Genomic DNA, 18689 nt, shown 5'->3' with positions numbered 1-18689 from the left:
TGTCATAGTTAATAAGATTATATATATATATATGTTTATTATATATATATATATATATGTGTGTGTGTGTGTTATGTCTAGGATATTAAAGGTAGCTACGTCTAGGATATTAAAAAATGTTATAATGCTTTTCCTATATGAATATGCATACAAAGAAAAAAAAACCGATTTATGTTTGCGGATACACATATTGAGAAAATGAGAATAAGTCGAGGCTTTGATAACATTATCTTCGTGTACATCTGAGAAATGTAGCTACGTCTAGGATATTAAAAAAATGTTATAATGCTATTCTTATATGAATATGCATACAAAGGAAAAAAAAACTGCGAACGCATATAAGAAAAAAAACATATAGTATAATCACTATCTAGTTTTAATGTGTAATGACATTACATGTAATTTATCTAGGCAATGGATGTCTTTTTAAAAACGAAGTGTGAGAAAGACTCTCATGATGACACCTAAGAAATAACAATTGTGTTAATCACACATCCCCTATATATTACAAGAGAAAGATTTATCATTAATGCATTCACACTATATTCACCATGTGGCAGTCTCACATCGATTTCAATTTGAGTATGTTTACAGGTTGGCTTCACAGTAAACTAAAGATTAATGCGTTCACATACTAATTCTTTTAAATCTGCCGCAGATAATTTAATGTGTTCACAGTAAATTTTTTTTTTAATCATGTCATTTTCAGCTCCTGCATTTTTAACCTTTGTATTGGTGAATTGAAATTCTCTTCGTACAACTATTGAATAATATAATTTTGAAAGAAAAAAATTACAAAATCATTAAGATTTGCATCAACTAAAATGCTCGAACGAAAATGTTTTAGAAATTGAAAGTTTTGTATCTTGCCGAACTTAGCCATGATTGACGCTTATGCAAACGAATGCAATAAATACTTGTGATTGGTTATGAATTAAGTAAAATAAGGTAAAAAAAACCACACACAAAGTTGCATATTTAGTTTAGCCAAATATTACTTTTCTTTGCAGATTTTTCATATCAGACAAAAAGTTAGAAACATAATCAGATTGTTAAAAATATCAGAAATCAGAAAAGCTTTTAAAAAAGAAATTTCATGAATTGATTGAAAATAGAATTAAGCTGCCGAGTGAAGGGATCAAATTATTTTCCACGCAACTCTAACACTTATCACTATCGTGTTTTTATTATATGTACCAATAATCTTTTATAAGAAAATACACATTATTGGTTATAGACTACGTCAATTTTGCAACATTCCCAACAATATTGACACGACACCCATCCATTTTTATGGGTTTTCTTAAAGTATGTTCAATAATTATGTATGTTAAATAAGCCTAGAATATTTGTTTTACATTTATTGTATTTTGCTTAATATTAGTAGAAGAAAGTAAGTTTGGGTAAAATATATGGATCCGAAGAACCGAACTAGACTAGATTTGAAAGTAATACTAAACACAAAATAAAACTAATTAATTACTCAAATAGATCTAAAAGTTTAATATCCAGATAACCATACCCGAATCTGATCCAGACTAAAATATTTTGGATACCAAAAATATCTAAATGACAATTATATACTTAAATATGTTAATTATATTAAATTGTAATCTATTAGATATTCAAAAATACGAAACTATCTAAAAGTTATCAACATAGTCACAAGTAAATATCAAAAGTAACAGAAAATAGTCAAAATACTGAAAATATTTATTTATTCTCCATCCAAATATTTAAATTGAAATAATTATTATGTAAATTTAAATATTTAGTCTAACATTATTCAAATTTTTATTTATATATTATTTTATTTTTGGATTTTGAGGATTTTTGTATATTTTTTTTAAAAAAAATACATAGTTAAAATGGGTACCTAAACTCGAATCCGAATCGAACCCGCAATGATTCGAACAAAATTCAAACTAAAATTTGTAAATATCTGAATATGAATATTAATAGGTAAAATCGAGTTACTACTAGTGAAGGTAATCCCCTATATATTAATAGTGAAACATTTTAAAAGTTAAAACATATATTTTATACTAATTAAAAAGTGTCTTGCTGAGTTGTCACGTAACTGAAATGCTAATTTTTCTTACGTGGCGGCTTAAGAATCAATTGAGAATTTTGTTACTCTAAAATTAAATTGCTAGAGAATGTTATATTATATAGTATGTCCATATGGACCATTCATTTATAAAATTATTATAAATTCTTTCCTTAAATAAAACCTACGAAATTACTTAGTGTGATTAAGATATATATGATAATTAATGATTTTAAGTAAGAAAGATTTGCTAATAATCTGTATACTTTCTATCATTTTATTTAATTATTTATTATTAAAATAAATTAAACAATTACATTAATTATATAATAAAATTTTAGATTTTTATTTGTATATGTTGTATTTTGAATTTTTTAAAACGAATATAAATTACTAAAATTGTTAAAAGTCTCACATAAACTTTTGTGATAAGATACAATGATTATAAAATCATATGAATAAATAATGTTTTTAATAGGTGTTTATGTTAATATATATAGATAGATATGTCATATCGTTTAAATTAAACTATGCATCATATGAAAATGCATACTTATATTTTTGATATTTGCATTGAACATATATTGAAAAATTACCACTAAACATTCCACATTAAAATAAAATCGTTGGTATAAAATTTTGTTACACAAATATGCAAATAATCATAAAATTATATGAATAGAAACTTCATTTAATAAATATCCATATTAAGAGTATATTATATATATATATATATATGTTACTGTCATTTAAATTTAATTATATATCATATACGATAGATAAGATTGATTGTTTTGATTTATTTACCCTAAAATGATTACGAATAAACAAGAGATATCGTTTGATTTATATGCGCATGCCAATTTATTACATAATAGTAACTGATTTATTAGTTATTTAATATATAATAATTATTTTATTATTTCATAATATGTAAAAACATAAAATAAGTAATAAATATAAAATATTTATTTTGCACAAGGCGCAGATCTTAACCTAAGTATGTATCTCTTTAATAATTTTAAATCTTAAACACCTTCTAAATCTAAGGCCAAAAGAAAATAACAAAATGAGAATAAACTCAAAAAATTATATTTATATCGAGCAATAACTAAAATGAAAAAAACGACACAAAAACGAGAAAAATATTGAAGATAGATAGGATTGACACGTGAACGTAAACTTCTCATAACCATAATTAACTTTTAAATTGCTAAATCATGATATAAAACCGAGCTCACATGGTTTCGTTGTAACCAAATAGTAGGACTGAGATTCTTTGGCCTAAATGTTAGGTTCTTATGCGATAAGTGACTTTTTGACCTAAAATATTTTTAAAAATGAGATCAGCTCATCTTGTTACAAATTATTTAAGTTAACAAAAAAAATTTAAATAATTGTTTAATGGGCAAAAATATTAATTTGATCAAGAATATAAATTTTATTTTTCATACAATATTTTTTTAATAATTTTTATATAAATCAACTCTTCGCAAGACACAAGTTTTGTCCTAGTTCTTATTAAGAAGAGTGATACCCAAATAATAAAAGGGATATCTTCACTATACATGATTTCAAAGCACTCTATTCGCTTACAGCGGTGATTTGAAAATGAACTATAGTAAACAGTATAACCTATTTAAATTAATACTCTATAAATTAATATATACTAAAAATTTCTATAAAATAATATAATTTTATAGTCTCAAATTGAGTTTTTTTGTTCAATTAGTATATCGATAAATTAATAAAAAATTACAGTTTTGGTGTATTCTCAACATTATTAACTTATAGAGGTTTTACTGTTTTTTCTTTGTATTTGAGTTTAGTAAATATGAGAATATACCGATACTTTTTATCTTATTGTTTATAGTTGTTATAAACTTGGTTTAAGCTTGGAGTCAATATAGGGATACCAAAGTTCGGTTAAACTATAAAAGATAACTATATATTTTAGGGGTGGGCGTTCGGGTACCCGTTCGGGTTCGGATCGGGTATTTCGGATTTTCGAGTATTTCGGTATAGAGGTGTAGAACCCGTTCGGGTATTTCTGTACTTCGGGTCGGGTTCGGATATTTTAAGTTCGGTTTCGGTTATTTTGGATCGGGTTCGGATATTTAGATTTTGAAGAAAAAAAAATGAAAATTTTCATTTCTCAAATTTCTTGTATTTAAATATATAACTTTTCACATAACTATTTTTTATTTTTAATAGATTGCATGGTTAATAGATTTGGACATAACATTTTCAAACTAAAAAAACATTAATTTGGTTATTGTTTTTAAATTTTGGATGTAACTTTTTGTTAATTGCTGAAATAAAAAGTTTGACATGCATTTTAAGCGAATAACAAATCATCTTCTATGTAATTGTATGTATATCATATGAATTTAAAGTATGTGTAGTATCAATATAAATATTTTATATAAAATGAAAGATGTAAACTATAAATATAAGGTTAATTATCATATGTTCGGTTATTTTTGGATATCCATTCGGGTTCGGATATTACCCGTTCGGGTTCGGATATCCAATCTCTCTTAATTCAATACCCGTTCGGATATTTTGCTACTTCGGTTCGGATTTCGGTTCGGGTTTTTCGGATCGGGTTCGGGTGCCACTTCGGATTTCGGGTAAAATGCCCACCCCTAATATATTTGTTTGCTATATATGCCCATGAATCGCAAGCTTGATTTTGTGTTTGGGAAGGAAATATATAATATTTCATTGTATTTAGATGTTTAGTTAAATTTGGAGTGAATATAGGGCTTACATATTTAAAATTTTGGCAGGATCTGACTTTATAAGTAAAGGTGAATCAATACTATTAAAAGAAAAAGCACAATTTTGGACCCAACTTGCTTCTAAAGGTATTTTCAACCTCAGTTCATATTTTACTTCAAAATTGAGAAAAAAATAGAGTGAGCAATAGAGTAATGAACAAAAAAAATAAAAAGATTACTTAATGCTTTTATTTTTTGTTCATCACTTTATTTTCCACTCTATTTTTTTTCATTTTGGAGTAAAATATGGAGTGAGATTAGAAATGCTCTATGTAAAATATTTTTAAAACTAGATCCTGCATAATTTTCGAGTAATTCTTGATTTTTCGGTAACTCGCTAGGCCCGGAATTGCTATCCGACTACCGTCTAGCGTAGTTCCAATCATTTGAAAAAACAATATTATAAAAAAAAATTGAGATATAACATTTGTTTCAGGTGTTTTTCTCTTACATAGTGATTGATGAAAGTGACATGTCATACAAAAGCACACAGGTACTATATATGAATTTTAATGATATGTATATGTTATACTAGAGCCGGCCCGCCCTACGGGCGGGATATAATTTACTTATCATCTAAGTTATTATTTTTTGTATAGTTTTGTGGTTTGTGTTTTAGGTTTGAATTTGCAAGAGACGTATATGATGTACTACGAAAAAAAAGATCATATTATATTACGTAAATAGCATCAGAAAAACAAATCAATTTGAGATACTTATTAATAAATGATACAAAATAGTTGTTTTGTGGGTTTAAAGATTTGGTTAATTTATAAGTACAAAATAATATGTTGAAAAATATTTTATCATATATGATTGTCGGGGATGAGATATTATGGTGGCTAAGATATTATGGTACTTGAGTGTGACTAAACTGTGTTTTACAATTGTACATTCCCATTTTTTTTTTATTCTGGGTAATCATTAGAATTATGTTGATTTTTGAAATATTGTGTCAGTTGTGTGTATTAAGTTTTATCATTGTTCGGTTTTCGAAAAGAAGAAACTTTTAAAATTCACGATTGTTGACTTTAAGTTTCACCTGGAGACTAAATTTATGTATATTATTATTGTTTCACGATTGGTTATAATTTAAAAAAGTTCTATCTATTTCTTAAAGTAAAACTCGAATTCTCTTGCTTAAAGTATGAACACAAATTTTTAGTTTGTTTGTTGTAAATACATTTGACGTTGATTTTCGATATTGTTGCGGTAACATGTAATCGTAGTTTTTATATTCTTATATATTTTATGTTAAATGGTAGCCTCTTAAATCTAACCCAATAAAAATGTTGTCAAGTTATTTTTTTATATTCGTTTTTATATATAACCAACACCAAAAATCAAGCATGCAAAAATGGATTAGTGAATGATATGACCTATTTGATTCCTGGACGGAAATAGTTCGCTAGAGAGAGTTTTCTATTACTAAATATAATTTATATCTTAAATATAAAAATAAGAGACGAAATTATTGCATTAATAATATATTATGGTATGAAAACTTAAAAGCAAGAAAAACTAATATAATAGATGCCCTAGCAATCACAATTCAAAATATTATAAAAAGAACAAAGGGACAGAGTGTGAGGTTGTGACACTTCTTCATTTTTGTTCTTTTTTTGCTAAAACACTTCTTCATTTCTTTATATAAAGCACAAAAGTGCAAAGAATGAGAAATTGACGTTACCATGAAAGAACAATGCGAGGAACACCAGAACTAAATTTGATCTTGCTTCCTCAGTTCCTTGAAAGTAAATGAAAATATTTCGACTTGTTTTGATTGAGAAATTGTGGTGTGGTTTGTGTGATGTCTTAAATTGTTGACTCTCCTGTGCGTTTTGTTTTTTTGTTTCTTTGAATTTCATATACTCGTTTTTGATGTATCGATTAGTCTTTTCGATTGAATTTTGATTGAACTTGAATACCGAATAAAGTTGTAAGATGATATTTTAAAAAAATAAATAACATATATGTCTAACCGGAGTTATATAGATGACGATAGTTTGAGATTTTGTGATTTTTTAGACGTATTGTGTTGTTTTTTAAGATGACGATAGTTGTTTGAGATTTACAAAGGTTGAGAATTTCGTACTTCTAATTTTTATAAAATTTAATAACTTATTAGTACAAAAGTTGTGATATTTGTTTAACATATTCTATTGGTGGTGGCAAATCTTTTATTATTATAGCTTAGGAAACATTCTAATGAATCTTTTTATATGTTAGAGATTATTTTTTTGTTACTGTCTTTTACATATTTTATAACTTTAAGTGTTTTGAGATGTTTTTTTATTATTTATTTGTCTTTTTCAAAGAGTTGATTTTTATTCTAAAAATTAATTTTTGAAAAAAAAGCAAAGAAAACTAAATAAGTGAATACACCGTTTTTATGTTCTCTTTCATTCAAACACCCTTTTACATCATTGCGATGCTCTTTCCAAAATTCTCAAATTCATTAGTTTGTGACGAAATACAACAATGCAAAAATATACATCACCCCATTATATAAAATAGAAAGCTGAAATTAGAGAAATTGTGTAATTTATCCTAAGTATAAAGAATTTTAAAAAGTTTTAGGTAATGTTACTTGTTTTGGATCCTGAATTGTTAGATGGATACAGACGTACACATTTTTTTCTCTTTACGAACCGAAAGAACTCTTAATAATGTATTAACCTTACGCAGACAGAGGCCAAAAAGAGTAGAAATTGGCAATATGAATTGTTAACAAAACCACAAATACTATTAGAAAGGGTTCAAACCAGTTCATGATTAGACACACGTTACAAATGAAAAATCAGACGCAAACCAGACCAAACCAAATAACCAAATTTTTTTAGCAAACCACTCGACAAAACTTGATATTTCGTATCAAACGGACAACGATTCTACAACTTCAGAAATAGAAAGACCCAACTCTTCACAAATAAGCCACTTTCTATACTGCAGAAGAATTTTACTCACTGTTGCTTACTCTCCAATGGCCTCTCACCTTGTTGACCTTCCGCAAGTTGTATGCTTCCAGACCTTTGTTCACAAAGAAAAGAGCCTCAGGTTATATCAGCCCTTAAATAATTATAAGAAATAGAACCAAAGGTCGATATTGAGTAATTGTTAAAACCTTCCGTCCAGCTGATGACTGCAACAAAACAAAGAGAAGCCACCAATATCAGTTTCCAAGGTTTGAGTTATATGTAAAACCATTTTAACCACTTAGTACCTTTTTATGCTCTTCTTTCCCTGCTCATCCTCTTCATTGTCGTCCTCATCCTCCTACTTATCTTCCTCCCTTCACATCCTCATCATCATCTTCAGTAATCTCATAATCATCGTAAACCTTGACACAGCATGCAAGAACTTCGCCAGTAAACTTTGACACAACACGCAAGATGATTTTCTCTTTAATGGTTTGATCTACAGATTAAACAGCTGACATGTTTAGATCCTAGAATTGAGCTAAAAAGCAAAGAGAACTGAATATGAGATCAGAAGTCAGACCTGTTGTCATAGTCGTGCTCCATTTGGGCTTGGAGTTCTTCAGCCTGTGCAATAAAAAAATTATTAAGTTAACACTTAACGCATTCTGATTCTGAAGTACTAAATTAAGTATCAAGTTTTCTATTGGGGATGGCCATACCTATCCATCATCAGGATCATTGGTGTTCTCAGGAACTTGAAGTGGACCAAAGAATTTACAGAAACTCTTCCAGATAATATTTGGAAGTCCACCAAAATCCATGATCCCAAATGAAATAGAAGTTTCTTTTCATCTAGGTGGAAGATGATGCCTGAATCTCTCTGAGAACCTCGCTTCCCGACAGTGAAACTCGCTTCTAATATATAAACCTAATCAAAAATATAACAAAACATAAAGAAGTTAGCCAGATTCTTGTATAAACAAAGAACTTTAAACTTCTGGAGAAAATAAAATTAAACACGAACAAACATGTAGAACTTCGCAGGAATCTCGCAAATTCCACAACCAGTAAGAGGTTCTGATCAAAAAGAGGTTCTCTCTAATAAAAAAAAATCAAATGTAACAAAACACAAAAAGCTCACCAGGATTAAAGACGATTAATATAGCCGATGAACGGCTCAAGAGGTTGATTTGAGTGGGGTAGGAATTAAAGACGATTAAAGACGATTAAAAGCATAACCGTTACAGATTCTGGACGATCGCTGCGCCGATAGAAGACGAACGAAGATCAGGAAGGGAGCACCTGATTAGGGTTTTCCGTAGAAGATCTGTGCAGATGGGCCTCGTGAAGAAGAATCCTCTGGTTAGCGCGTGAAGCCCGTTCAGACAGAAACTTTAGTGAAACGGTGCGGATCCGACATGGCAGCGCGAGGGAGCTTCTATTTCCGACGTGGCATCCGAGCTGGCAGCCTCAGGAGGGATACAATGCTTCTTTTATATATAAAGATATGCTGATCGGACACATTTTATACATATAAATTGTTATATGGAATTTCAGGTGTGTTTCTAGTGCTTAGGCTCCGAATGGAAAAAGCGGATCAAGCGTTGCGGATCTAGCGGATCAAGCAGATTGAGCGGAACAAAAGTGGATCAAGCGGATCGAGCGGTACAAGTGTGGATCTAGCGGATCTAGCGGTTCAAAACATATGTTTGAATGGTGAAAGTTGATAAAAACTGGTCCAAATTACTGTACAAATTTAAATTAATTAATATAAAATTTTAATACTATATATTGTTATAAATTAAAGGAGTTTAAAAAAAAAAATTATAAGTGAAATGATAAAAGTGTATTCAAAAATATAATAGGAAATTATTTAAACATATATACTATTATTTTTAGTTTTAGAATTAAATATGTATATGAATTGGATAAACTAAAAATAATTATATTTTGATAAAAAGAGGTGTAAATTAAATATATATCAAATTTTGATGATTTTAAAGTAGGTATAATTTTTTTGGTAAAATAGTATAATAATTTTTGAGTTTTAATATTAACTAACACATCCGTTTTAAAAAAAATAAAAAATTGAAAGAAAATAAAATATTATAAAAAAATAAAGTATGATGTCTAATAGTAAAATATATGTAGTCAAAATAATTTTTATTCTTTTGTTTAAGACTAAACTTTTGTAAGCATTATAAGATTAAAGCTATTTTAGCTTAGCATGTGCTACATATTATACAAGTAAAAGAATATATATTGTTTTTTTTAAAAGAAGAAGAATAAGAACTGCTAAAAACACTAAGTATTGTTGTGTATGTACTGTAGCAGTGGTTCATAATTTTTCACTCACAAATTTGAACCACAAGCAGTTCATTACTATATACAGTGAATTGAACCACAATTAAAAAACAAATAATGAATGGGAACTTTAAGTACAGTACGCACACCTAAGTGTGTCCTACATCTTTTTCCCACCCTCCATTCGAACTCTTAGTGAATGATGAAAGAGTTAGGTAAAAGAATTTGTATATAAAGGCCGAAAAAAGAGTTTCGACGGTAAGATATCAAATAGAATGTATTGTTGTTGTATTCTGTTAGTTTAATAAAAAAATAAGATACACATGATAGATTTGTTGGCTAATTTGTTGTACAGTTGGTCACATTTTCACTACCAGATTTACCATTAATGAATTTTTAATTAGTAAGCAAAATCATAATAGCACAAAAGGTAATATACCAAATATGGGTATGGATAAATCTAAAAAATTATATTGTTTTAATAGTATTGATTTTTTTTCGAGATATTTTGTTGAATAACAAGCTTGGCTTTGAAAAAGAACAAGAATAATTCATGGGAGAAGTACAATTGGGTTAAGAGCATCTTCAATCCATCTCTATAATAGAGGAAAAGATAGAAATTGTGTTTTTATTCCAATGTGTTCCTCTGCTATATTTACTTCTATAAGTAGAAGAATGCTATTTTCTCTTTCTAAATATAAGGAAAAAATTAGCATTCCTCTATTTATAGAAACAAATATAGTATTTTTCTATTATAGAGAAAGATACTGGATCAAAAATACCATCTCTATTTTTGTTTCTATTTTAGAAATCTCTATTATAAAAATGGGTTAGAAATAATCTAAGAAAGGATTGAGTTTTTCATGGTCTTCAACTTAAACCAGATATGAAAAGGTAATGATTGGGAAAGTGCTTTTGAAATTCAAAATTAAGATAGGAGAGAGAATAAATCGATCTGTGCATTTTCTTTTTATTTGTTTGGTTGCTAGTAGGCAGGGGCAAAATAACCGGAACCGAAGAACCGAACCGGAACCGAAATACCCAAAACCGGAACCGGACTAATACCTTCAAATATCCGAACGGTTCCTATATTTTTATATCAGAAATAATCGAACCGAACCGGAACTGAACCGAGAACCGAACGGGTACCCGAATATATAAAAATATAATTATATATACATATAACATAACTAAATATATATTTTTAATTTAAAATTCTATTAAAAATATCTGAAAATAGTTGAAAATAACTAAATTATTATAAAGTATCCGAACTATCCAGATAGTTTTATCCGAAATATCCAAAGTAGTCCAAAATATCCGAAATTTTTATCTAAATCATTCTAATTATTTGATATTTTACCCTAAATAACCGATATTTTATCCAAATTATCCGAACTATCCGAACCCGAACCGAATCCAAATGAGAACCGAACTTTTTTCGGATATTTTCTGGATCCTACATTTACTATCCGAACCGAACCGAACCGAACCGAACCCGAAACTATCCGAACCGAACCAAAAATATGTCAAGTACTAAATGGATACTCTAGCTCTTATCCGAACTACCCGAAACCCGAAATACCCGAACCGAACCAAACCGATATCCGAAATGCCCAGGCCTAGTTGCTAGGATAGTTTTGTTTAGTTAGGAACATGGGAAAGTGCAGTGGTAGCTGACTTGGAGATATAAGAGCATAATTAATGGGAGAAACCTATTTGGAATTCTTAGAACATGATTTGACATTTTTTTTCCGAAAAAACATCTCTTATATTTTTTATTTAGAAGATGTGTCTTAGTGTTTCTTTAAAAATTAAAAAACTTATCTTATATTACACAAAAAACTTCATCTTAAAAACTTCCAATTAATCATGCTTTGATCTAAAGGACAAACCACACAGAAATAGTGTATCAGATATTAGATGTGTCAAGATGTAAATACAAAGTGAGAATATGTCCCCAAGCATAAAATTTTCATATTTTATTCTAACATGATTTACCCATCAAAGGGTTAAAGTGTGAGCACAAAGTAAAGAAAAACAAATAATCTAATAAGATATATTTTTTTATAAAAGCTATGTCTAATAATTAGTATAAACTACAAACATTGTGAAGTGAAACTGTTAAACATATAGCACAAACAAGACAAAAAATGGTGGAAACTCCAAGTAAAATCCATCAACTTCTTCTCCTTCACTCTCTCATTTTCTTCCTAACTCTCTCTCCTTCCACACAACAAGAACAAGAAACCCACCACTGCAGCAAAATCAATACCACAAACCTTTTCCTCTCCCCATTCTCAAACCAATCAATCGTCGCCGCAAATCTCATCACCTGCAGATCTGGAAGACTCTATTTCAAAACCTCAGTCGGTCTCTTCCATGTCTCTTCCATAGACTACACAACCAAAACCCTAATCCTTTCTCATTCCTCGGGAAGAGAGAAGAAAGTGAAGAAACTGGGAGCAAGGGTTTCTTTGGAAGTGGAGGGTCACTTGCCGGATTTATGCATCGCCTGCGAGAGACCAGACGGTAACTGTGGAGTTGCTCTCAGATGTCTCTGCCATCCTAAAGAATGCAGTTATGTCCTCAACTTATTCTTTCTCACTTTATCAATGGAGATTATATTATCTGTTTGTGCTACAAAAAAAAAAAAATTATCTATTTACTTGATGGCTTATCTGTCTCTTCTTTATGGGTGATTTTGCAGAAAACAAAGTTGTCAACTATGCAACGAAGTCGCGAGCTTTATTATCTAGTAACTCGCAGCTTGTTCTAGTTTTCTCCATTGCTCTGTTTCTTATCTCTTGAATTGGCTTTCAGTATTGTAATTTGTATATCACACTTATCTAGCTTCAGACTTTATGTATATTGATCGGTATGACTAGTCTATGCTTGTTTCATCGTCTAGCGCTTAGAGACTGATGATATGATATGAGTTCATGGTTTCATCCACTGCTAAATAGTCTTTTATTCCCTGTGGTGGATTATGATTTTTCCACTAATTAGTTAGTTTCCTCAGTCGCATTTTATTTTCATAAGACTAAAACCTCGAAAATGCGGTAACTACAGGTGTCTATTTTTGTTGAACACTTCATGGCACCACACCACCATCAATTTATCACATACCTGTCCCTCCCAGGAGTAAGTTGAATAGAAGAAACTCTTATTGGGTATTTATTTATAATTTTTTTCTATATCTTATTAAATCGAATATGTTGACATGAAAGCTCAACATACATATATGATAAACAATCAAGCCAAATACAACAACACCAACGTAATATAAAGATTTCAAATCCAACTCAAGCTAATACATGTTACTAAAACCTAGTAGTGAGTGGGCACATGTTTGTAGAAACAACAGAAGGTGTAGGGTGAGCTACTAGAAAACTTTCAAGACATCCATCAAGTGACAAATGAGTGTTTCAGTTTATTCAAAACATATATCGGGTCTTCACGCATATAGCTTAAGTTACACAAACACAAGTCACACAAGCACAAACTAAGGAACCTGGTAGAAGGAAAAACGCGAATAGTAATGTTTATGGTCTCCGCAAGAGCTCTCTTTATTAGTTTCTGTTTCCGCCAACCTCCTTATCTTCAGTGTACGAATGATTCTTCCCATGTAAATTCCTACTCATTTAGAATATTTAAATTTTTTTAAGAAATAAACAAACAATTATACTATGTGTGTATGAGACTGAATACATATATGTGACAGTATCACAATAATACAAAGAACTAGGTAATAACCTGTGGAATGGAATGTGATTATTAGTTTCGTTATTTTTTAATAAGGAGACATTAATCTGTTTAATCTGGATATCAGTTCGATTTTAGGTTGGTTTTTGGTTTTTAATCTTCTAAAATATAACTATCATTTTAAATTAATATTTATTTGGTTTGTTCGGCTAAAATGTTTGATGTTTTTGGTTTTTTTTTTTCTTTGATAATCAAAAATTACTATTTTTTGTTTGTTTTCATGTTATGAATCTTAGATAGTCGTGATGTCGAACCAATGGTTTCATATTATAGTTTCTAAACGGATAATAGTTAAAAACAAAAAAATTATTAAGACAAATCATTTTACTACAATTTGGTCGATAGTGAAAGAAGCATTAAGAAAAAAAGAATACTTTAACTTCCAAAAAAATTAGATATTTATGTTGTGGTATATAGTTAGTTATAAGGTACCCACGTCAATGTGTACATGTATGTAAAAGTATATAAAGATGGTTGATAAATTTATAAAGATACTGTTAATTAATATTAAATGATATTTTCAAAATAATACATGAAAAATAAAATTCTTAAAATGAAATTATTTAAAAACAAAAATATTGTAAAATTTATATAAACTATAATATATAACTTATATATAATTCTTTAAATATATGTATATATATACATATAACGGATCAAATTGAATATCCGTTCCTATAAATATGATATTTGTGATTTGCTTTTTTTAATGAACATTGTATTTTAGTATTTGATTTACTTCGTAGAGTAACGGATATCCGGATTTTTCGATTCAAATCAAAACAGATAACGAATCGAATCAAAATTTATGAATAATTTGTCCAGCTCTATTCATAAACAGTAAAAATAACGTAAAGAAAAACCATGCATGTGAGTTTTATATTTAAAAAACTTAAAGTACATAGTGTAAATATATTTATATAGAATTTGGGTGAAAAACTCTCTACATGTGACATGTGTCCATTTTTGTGTGAACGCATTTATTACAAGGCTTCTACACGTGACATATGTCCAGTTTAGTTTGAACGCATTTATTACAATGCTTCTCATTTAATATATAAGAGATTAATGAAAAAAAAGAGGTGTTCAGTTTAGATTATATGTAAATTGGGTTAAAGCCGGTCCAGACAAAAAAAAATTGATTTAAAAACGTAACCATGTCGATGATATGGTAAAATAGATATAGTTTCTTACACTGAAAACCTGAACTCTAGTCCAGTATCATAACCGAGCTTAAAAAACTTCCAACTTAAAACTAAAATATATTAGAAAATTAGTGATAAATTTTACTACCATCCAAACCAGAAACGACGTAGAAATTGTTTCAAATCATCTATAAAAAACTACTAAACTAGGTATGATTTCATACACTTATTCATGTAGAACGATTTAGAAGATCAAGTAAGACATTAAGAATAGGTAGATGAAGTACAAGGATCTCACTATAATTGCAATACTTAGGAAATTATGCTAGCTGTAAAATGTTTCTCATGCATAAATGTATCTGATATTACTCCTTCCTAATATAAAGTCCTCAGTCCTCAATCAGTAACTAAAAAGTCAAAAATCCAAAATCCACAAGAACAAAAAATTCGGAAAAAGAAAGCTCTACCTTGAATTTGTTTCTGTAGGAGTTGGACCACCACATCTGATCTTACAACCTTCATAGCAATTTCCGTCGGTATCGCTGCAATTGCGAGAACAATATCGAAAGCAACCTATCCAAGTCCTTTGGCGTATTTGCTTTGCTTCTCCTCCCATTGCAGCAACCATCACAATCATTACCACCATGACCACATTCCATTTCGTCATTCTGTGTTGTGTGTACCTCTGAAGCATAGCCATGCCCTATTTATAAGCTGTTTAATACATCTATATTTTTCGTGTCTAGTCAAATTGATTTAGTCTTCTGCCAAATCTGGATCTGAATAAGTCCTAACATGCTTAAATATTTTCTAACTCATTTAATTTATCATAGGATTCTGTCCTTTGTAAGAGAGATCTAACAATTATGTATAGGATCCGAATTCCACGCAAAGAATCGATCATGAATCCTAAAAAAGGATAAGGTTAATTCTTACATTTTATTTTGCGATTTTATCATCGCCATGTGAGTAGAACCAACCTGATCACTTAAGGAAACAAGTTTAAGTCTATTTATGTAAAGGACTTTATAGTCAACGGCATTGTACAAAACCCAACCTTCCTACTCACCATGTATGAATAAGAAATATTTCATAATATTTCATTCTCTATACATATCCGACCGGAATTTCCACCGACAATCGACATTATTGCTGTAATAGTTGTAGCTTTAAAAATTTAACTGTAGAAAAAAATCTGTAGATTTTTTGCTGTGGCTTTAGATTTTATTGCTGTAGAATTTTATATAAAACACTAAAAAATTGCTTTGAATATTTGACTCTGCAGAGCACTTGTACAGCTGTAGGTTATTTCAAGAGCTGTGGTTTCAAAAAAAAATTTAAAGCTTGATTGCTCTGAATTTGGTGCTGTAAAAATAAATAGGACTGTGGACAGCACCTACAGCAACTACCAATCACCCCCATGACTTGGCATTGTCTTCCCCAACACAACTCTTCTCTTTGTTTTAGAAATCACCATTGTAAACCGTCATCCAATTCTCATACGAAACTCTGTTTGATACCAACTGAAAATAGAAATTACAAACTAATATTAGATATCAACAAAGAAAAAAAAGTTTTCAGTTTTGGGTATTAGAGTATCTCTAAAAACACTCTCTATTATAGAGTTTTGCAAACTCTATATTTGAAGTTTTAAAGTGTTTTTCTCCAAAAACAAAGCTTCAAATTTAAATTTAAATTATTTGTAATTTACACTATAATCCATATATATGTCATAATTATTATAAATCCATAAAACTTTTATAGATAACTAGCACATATATAAAAATATTATAGTAATATTAATTAATATAATTTTATATTAAAATAAAAAATTATAAATAGAAATACATAATTAAATATTAAACTACAAGCAAAATAACATATTATTACATAAAATTATTTTCCTAATGCTTCATTTTTTGTTACACAAAATTTTTTTGGAAAATATTTTAAAGGAGAGAAAATTTACTAGACTACTAGTGTTGTTGTAATATTTAAATTTGTGTAATAATTATGTCTTCATGTATCTACTTAAAAAAATTTCTATTAAGTTTATTTTGTAATATTCTTGTTGTCTAATTTTACTTTTAAAATATTATAATTTTTTAAAAAAAATTATGTGTAAAAATTAAAATTTTTAAAAATAAATCTAAAATATTTAAAATATACAATACTAGAGTTTGACCCGCGCGCCGGTGTTGATTCATTTTTATATATGTCAATAATTGAGTTTTATATAATAGAACCATTAAATATATTATCAAAATTTTGATGTCATTTACTATATAGTTGTATAATTTTGTTGTTTATGTGTCTTGTTCGATAATACTATTGCAAAATATTTTAACAGTTTTCGATATATAATATACTTTGTCATTCTTTAACATTCAACCTATTTTTCCAACATTTTTGTGTAAAAACTTTTTTATTTGAAGTAATAAGAGTAATATCTTTAAGAAAAAAGGAAAACTAAACATATCATTTTTATAATTGTATTTAACACTTATAAATTTCATCAGTTTTTTAGTAGAAAACAAAAACTGTAGATTACCAAAAAGTCGACATATATACATTCAAAAATGAAAAATTTCCAAAATGGAAAATTCATAGTCCTTTGCGGTCAAATAGAGCTGAAGATAACCGGTGGCTGGCTGGCTAGCTATGAAAAGAGGCATTAACTAAAATGATTGTCATGAAACAAATATTAGTAACGTACAGTGACATGTTTTAGTGGTGAATTTAAGGATCAAAGTACATATTCGTATTATATGCATATGTATATATGTCAAGCAATCTGAAGATTGTACTACCCCATCGTCAATATGTTTTAATTTTTATGGTGTATGCAGTCATCAGAGCATCTGCAAAAAAAAAAAAAAAAAAACCATGAGCAAAACGATGGACAAACATTAGACGTTACATTACCAGTGAACGCTTGTTTGGTTTGCTACAAATGACCAAAATCCCAGCGGATAGCAGCAATGCTGCATCATTTGATCCTACGAGAAAAAAAAAACAGAAATCTAGCTGCACATGTATAGTTTGTGCATTTGTCGGTTAATAAACAAATCTTGTGTTTATAAAAATAGAGCATGATGTTTACCAATCCCATTATTAGATCTTCTACTCGCATCTCCAACTCTCCTATTAACATAAAGACCTAACGATTCCAACTTCCTTAGCTGAGGAATTCCAGAACTCTGAGCTTGTTGGCTAATACAATCTCCAGAGCTCACTGGGTAAGCATATGTTCATCCATGGACATTTTCTCTCTATGTAACCGTGACATTATAAGTTTCATCTATCAACGTTTTCTCCAAAGAAACGCTATGTTCTCAAAAGTCTGAACAGATCTCCTCACTACCTGAAACTACTTCCACTCTCAGTTGGTGCAAATCTCAGCTTTATGCATTTGGTTTCTTGTCTCTTACCAATATGCTAACCAACACTCTGTGAGATTCTGGCTTCACATTAGTCAATTCCAATTAAGAAGACTGGGAAGAGTTTTATTTACCTTTAGATTTTTTTTCTTTTGCAAATTTTTAGTAATATATCCTCTAGCAGCAGTATCTGCGATTATTAATAGATCTGTCTCTTCTTTCTTCACCAGTCATGAAAATACTTGGATATCCTCCAATCCAGCTCGATAAACATTAGATTCGTTGAAAATTAAACGCACTCGAGGCTACAGAATCAAAGAATCAGGCTTTCATACAGAGAT

The 18689-nt window shown here is 29.1% G+C and overlaps 2 protein-coding genes and 2 long non-coding RNA genes across 8 annotated transcripts; 2 read left to right on the top strand and 2 right to left on the bottom strand.

Moving 5' to 3' along the window:
- Positions 1–4512: 4512 nt before the first annotated feature.
- Positions 4513–9632, top strand: LOC103873663. Its single transcript, XR_004448348.1, has 2 exons — positions 4513–5326; positions 9312–9632. It is a non-coding gene; the product is annotated as an uncharacterized LOC103873663 (long non-coding RNA).
- On the bottom strand, positions 6642–9315 carry LOC103873662. Of its 4 annotated transcripts, XR_004448347.1 has the most exons (4): positions 8896–9315; positions 8474–8682; positions 8335–8378; positions 6642–8250 (listed from the first exon to the last, which is right to left on the bottom strand). It is a non-coding gene; the product is annotated as an uncharacterized LOC103873662 (long non-coding RNA). The 4 variants fall into 4 exon arrangements; XR_004448346.1 differs by having other exon boundaries at positions 6642–7975; positions 8057–8682; XR_004448345.1 differs by having other exon boundaries at positions 6642–8378.
- A 193-nt stretch (positions 9633–9825) lies between the features above and the next one.
- On the top strand, positions 9826–13446 carry LOC103873666. Of its 2 annotated transcripts, XM_009152067.3 has the most exons (3): positions 9826–12638; positions 12769–12816; positions 13131–13446. In XM_009152067.3, the coding sequence occupies exons 1-3, from the start codon at positions 12212–12214 to the stop codon at positions 13145–13147; spliced, it is 492 nt and encodes a 163-aa protein (XP_009150315.1). In that variant the 5' UTR covers positions 9826–12211; the 3' UTR covers positions 13148–13446. The 2 variants fall into 2 exon arrangements, with proteins under 2 accessions (XP_009150315.1, XP_009150314.1); XM_009152066.2 differs by lacking the exon at positions 13131–13446 and having other exon boundaries at positions 9851–12638; positions 12769–13013.
- Positions 13447–13471: 25 nt separating this feature from the next.
- On the bottom strand, positions 13472–16639 carry LOC103873667. The gene has a single exon (XM_033272694.1). The coding sequence runs from the start codon at positions 15666–15668 to the stop codon at positions 15432–15434; it is 237 nt and encodes a 78-aa protein (XP_033128585.1). The 5' UTR covers positions 15669–16639; the 3' UTR covers positions 13472–15431.
- Between the last annotated feature and the right edge of the window lie 2050 nt (positions 16640–18689).

Source organism: Brassica rapa, chromosome A06 (genome assembly GCF_000309985.2).
Source record: "Brassica rapa cultivar Chiifu-401-42 chromosome A06, CAAS_Brap_v3.01, whole genome shotgun sequence".
Classification (NCBI taxonomy): domain Eukaryota; kingdom Viridiplantae; phylum Streptophyta; class Magnoliopsida; order Brassicales; family Brassicaceae; genus Brassica; species Brassica rapa.
Note: the sequence above shows the minus strand (reverse complement) of the source record. Positions and strands in the feature narration are given on the sequence as shown.

What these genes read in the sequence shown, in the direction of transcription:
- LOC103873667 (XM_033272694.1), bottom strand. Translation starts at nt 15,668, where the DNA reads ATGGCTATGCTTCAGAGGTACACACAACACAGAATGACGAAATGGAAT.
- LOC103873666 (XM_009152066.2), top strand. Translation starts at nt 12,212, where the DNA reads ATGGTGGAAACTCCAAGTAAAATCCATCAACTTCTTCTCCTTCACTCT. An exon ending in CTGCCATCCTAAAGAATGCA is followed by an intron (nt 12,639 to 12,768) that starts GTTATGTCCTCA and finishes GTGATTTTGCAG; the next exon opens with AAAACAAAGTTGTCAACTAT.